The sequence below is a fragment of the Hemibagrus wyckioides genome, linkage group LG07 (genome assembly GCF_019097595.1).
Source record: "Hemibagrus wyckioides isolate EC202008001 linkage group LG07, SWU_Hwy_1.0, whole genome shotgun sequence".
Lineage (NCBI taxonomy): Eukaryota > Metazoa > Chordata > Actinopteri > Siluriformes > Bagridae > Hemibagrus > Hemibagrus wyckioides.
Window position 1 is genome coordinate 5,329,112 of NC_080716.1, and position 5,333 is coordinate 5,334,444.

At 41.0% G+C, this 5,333-nt stretch overlaps 1 protein-coding gene across 1 annotated transcript in view; it reads right to left on the reverse strand.

Annotated features, from left to right (window-relative positions):
• The window catches only part of LOC131355631 (pentraxin-related protein PTX3-like), a 2,533-nt gene extending 1,253 nt beyond the window's left edge, over positions 1 to 1,280 (reverse strand). Inside the window, exon 1 of the mRNA XM_058394037.1 lies at positions 563 to 1,280. Within this exon, the coding sequence (XP_058250020.1) occupies positions 563 to 692 (130 nt within the window). The 5' untranslated portion in view covers positions 693 to 1,280. The remainder of the gene's footprint in view (positions 1 to 562) is intronic.
• Between the last annotated feature and the right edge of the window lie 4,053 nt (positions 1,281 to 5,333).

The following is a 5,333-nucleotide window of genomic DNA, read 5'->3' on the forward strand; positions in this document are numbered from 1 at the left end:
CCTGTTTAACCGAATCAAACTTCATTTGATTCAACACTCCCCAGTATTCAGAATTAAGCCACGCCCACATGTTTACATGCATAAAGTATTTGCACACTGAAGTAAATGAACTTATTTGGTGTCTGTTGACTGAAAAATGAATTATTCATCAGTCAGACGTGGTGTTTTGTGAAAGAATTTGTTCATAACGCACTAAAGTGAGTCGATTCATTTGAATCACTTGAACAAGTCAGTTGAAATGAATGAATCAGTTTGTGAGTCATGTGTGCTTTTCATGAATCGACATGAATCACTTTAACAAGCAATGAACATTTAATGCCTATGAATCGATTCCCTGGTTTTTAGAAATGACTCTTTGGTGAATCACTCACTTTATAATAGTTTATAAACTTCTGTAATGATGTTTAAAGTTAGAACGCTCAGCAGAGAGCCCGCTTTCATCACAAATATCAACGATTTAACATCTATAGCATAAACCATCAGTGAATTCTGATCATTTATTGTGTTTAGAGAAGCGATTATTCACTGATCAGTGTGAAAGACAGAGTGAAGTCTGACTCACGCTCCTGCTGATCTCCGTCTGTCATGTCGTTATAGGAGAAATCAGAATAATCCTCATAATTATAAGCGAATCCTCTCCTGCCGAGCAGCGAGAACATCCAGAGGAGGAACAGAGCTTTACACACACACATGCTACACACACTCACAGTGCTCAGATCGAACACACCTCTTTATCTCACCCACAGTCTCTCTGTGCAGAGTGAACACTGTGTCCACTGCCCTTTTAAACCGGACGTGGGTATGGAGGAGGCTCTCAGTGTGTGTGTGTGTGTGTGTGTGTGTGTGTAATAAGAGAGAGCCTGAGGGGGGTTCCCTCCTCATTTCCTCTGCAGGATCATTCTCAAGGTGGAGAGAGAGAGAGAGAGAGAGAGAGAGAGAGAGAAACATGATCCTTGTCCTGTCAGAGTCGTCGTTCATCACCATGACGTATTTATTCAGCACATAAAACACACCACTGAGGCTGGATAAGCTTCACTTTTAATAAACAACCACACTGACTCACAAACAGAGAGAGAGAGAGAGAGAGAGAGACAGAGAGAGAGAGAGAGAGAGAGAGAGAGAGAGAGAGATGTAAAGGTTTGTTCCTCACTATACACTATACACTCCACACTATATACTATACACTCCACACTATATACTATACACTCCACACTATATACTATACACTCCACACTATATACTATACACTCCACACTATACACTATACACTCCACACTATATACTATACACTCCACACTATACACTCCACACTATATACTATACACTCCACACTATATACTATACACTCCACACTATATACTATACACTCCACACTATACACTCCACACTATACACTATACACTCCACACTATACACTCCACACTACAACACCCCACACCATACACTATACACTCCACACTATACACTCCACACTATACACTATACACTCCACACTATACACTCCACACTATACACTATACACTCCACACTATACACTCCACACTATACACTCCACACTAACACACTCCACACTAACACTACACACTATACACTACACTCCACACTATACACTCCACACTATACACTACACACTATACACTACACACTATACACTATACACTACCACACTATACACTCCACACTATACACTCCACCTACACTATACACTCACTACACTATACACTATACACTATACACTCCACACTATACACTATACACTCCACACTATACACTCCACACTATACACTATACACTCCACACTATATACTATACACTCCACACTATACACTCCACACTATACACTATACACTCCACACTATATACTATACACTCCACACTATACACTCCACACAACACCAATACTATACACATACACCCACACCACCACACACAAACCACACACTACACACCACCACACCACAACCCCACACTAAACCACACCAACACAACCACACAAACACCCAACACTCCACACTATACACTACACCTACACACTATACACTCAACACACTACACTAACACTATACACTCACCACACACACTATACACAACACACACCACACTATACACACCACACTATACACACTCACACACACACATACACTCAACACACTACCAAACACTATACACTCCACACTACACTACACTCCACACATACACCCACACCTATACACTATACACACACACACTACACACACCACACACACTATACACTCCACACTATACACTATACACTCACCACACTATACACCTCACCAACACTACACACCCACACTATACACACCCACACTATACACTCTACACTCAACACTATACACTCCACACTATACACTATACACTCCACACTATACACTCCACACTATACACCCACACTATACACTCCACACTACACACATACACTCCACACTATACACTAACACTCCACACTATACACACTCCACACTATACACTCACACTACACACTCCACACTATACACTATACACTCCACACTATACACTCCACACTAACACACACACACACACCACACTATACACCACCACACAATACACACACTCCACACTATACACTATACACTCCACACTACAACACCCACACTACACTACACACCACCACACTAACACTCCACACTACACAACCTCACACACTATACACTCCACACTATACACCCACACTAACACTACACACTATACACACTCCACACTATACACTCCACACTACACTATACACTCCACACTATACACTATACACCCACACTATACTACACCTACACAATCCACACTATACACTATACACACACTATACACTCCACCCACTATACACTCCACACTATCACACACCACACTATACACTCCACACTATACACTACCCACACTATACACTCCACACACTATACACTCCACACTACAACACTACACACTCCACACTATACACTCCACACTATACACTATACACTCCACACTATACACTCCACACTATACACTCCACACTATACACTATACACACACTACCCACACTATACACTCCACACTATACACTCCACACTATACACTATACACTCCACCACACTATACACACACCACACTATACACTATACACTCACACTATACACTCCACACTATACACTATACACTCCACACTATACACACCACACACCACACTATACACACCACACTCCACACTATACACTCCACACTATACACTCCACACTATACACTATACACACACTACTACACTCCCAACACCTATACACTCCACACTATACACTATACACTCCACACTATACACTCCACACTATACACTCCACACTATACACTATACACTCCACACTATACACTCCACACTATACACTATACACTCCACACTATACACTATACACTATACACTCCACACTATACACACCACACTATACACTATACACTCCACACTATACACTCCACACTATACACAATACACTATACACTCCACACTATACACTATACACTCCACACTATACACTCCACACTATACACTCCACACTATACACTATACACTCCACACTATACACTCCACACTATACACTATACACTCCACACTATACACTATACACTCCACACTATACACTATACACTCCACACAACACACTTTACACTCCACACTATACACCCACTACACTCCATACACTATACACTCCACACTATACACTATACACTCCACACTATATACTATCCACACTATACACTATACACTCCACACTATACACTCCACACTATATACTATACACTCCACACTATACACTCCACACTATACACTCCACACACACCAACACTATACACTCCACACTATACACTATACACTCACACTATACACTCCACACTATACACTATACACTCCACACACAACACTATACACTCCACACTATACACTCCACACATACACACACACACACATATACACTCCACACTATATACTATACACTCCACACTATACACTCCACACTATACACTCCACACTATACACTCCACACTATACACTCCACACTATACACTCCACACTCCACACTATACACTCCACACTATACACTCCACACTACACACTATACACTATACACTCCACACTATACACTATACACTCCACACTATACACTCCACACTATACACTCCACACTATACACTATACACTCCACACTATACACTCCACACTATACACTCCACACTATACACTCCACACTATACACTACACTCCACACTATACACACTCCACACTAAACACTATACACTCCACACTATACACTCCACACTATACACTCCACACTATACACTCCACACTAACACTACACTATACACTCCACACTATACACTCCACACTATACACTATACACTCCACACTATACACTCCACACTATACACTAACACTCCACACATCACACTATACACTATACACTCCACACTATACACACCACACTATACACTCCACACTATATACTATACACTCCACACTATACACTCCACACTATACACTCCACACTATACACTCCACACTATACACTATACACTCCACACTATACACTATACACTCTACACTATACACTCCACACTATACACTCCACACTATACACTCCACACTATACACTATACACTATACACTCCACACTATACACTCTACACTATACACTCCACACTCCACACTATACACTCCACACTATACACTCCACACTATACACTCCACACTATATACTATACACTCCACACTATACACTCCACACTCCACACTATACACTATACACTCCACACTATACACTATACACTCCACACTATATACTATACACTCCACACTATACACTATACACTCCACACTATACACTCCACACTATACACTATACACTATACACTCCACACTATACACTATACACTCCACACTATACACTCCACACTATACACTCCACACTATACACTCCACACTATACACTATACACTCCACACTATACACTCCACACTATACACTCCACACTATACACTATACACTATACACTCCACACTATACACTCCACACTATACACTCCACACTATACACTCCACACTATACACTATACACTATACACTCCACACTATACACTCCACACTATACACTATACACTCCACACTATACACTCCACACTATACACTATACACTCCACACTATACACTATACACTCCACACTATACACTCCACACTATACACTCCACACTATACACTCCACACTATATACTATACACTCCACACTATATACTATACACTCCACACTATACACTATACACTCCACACTATACACTCCACA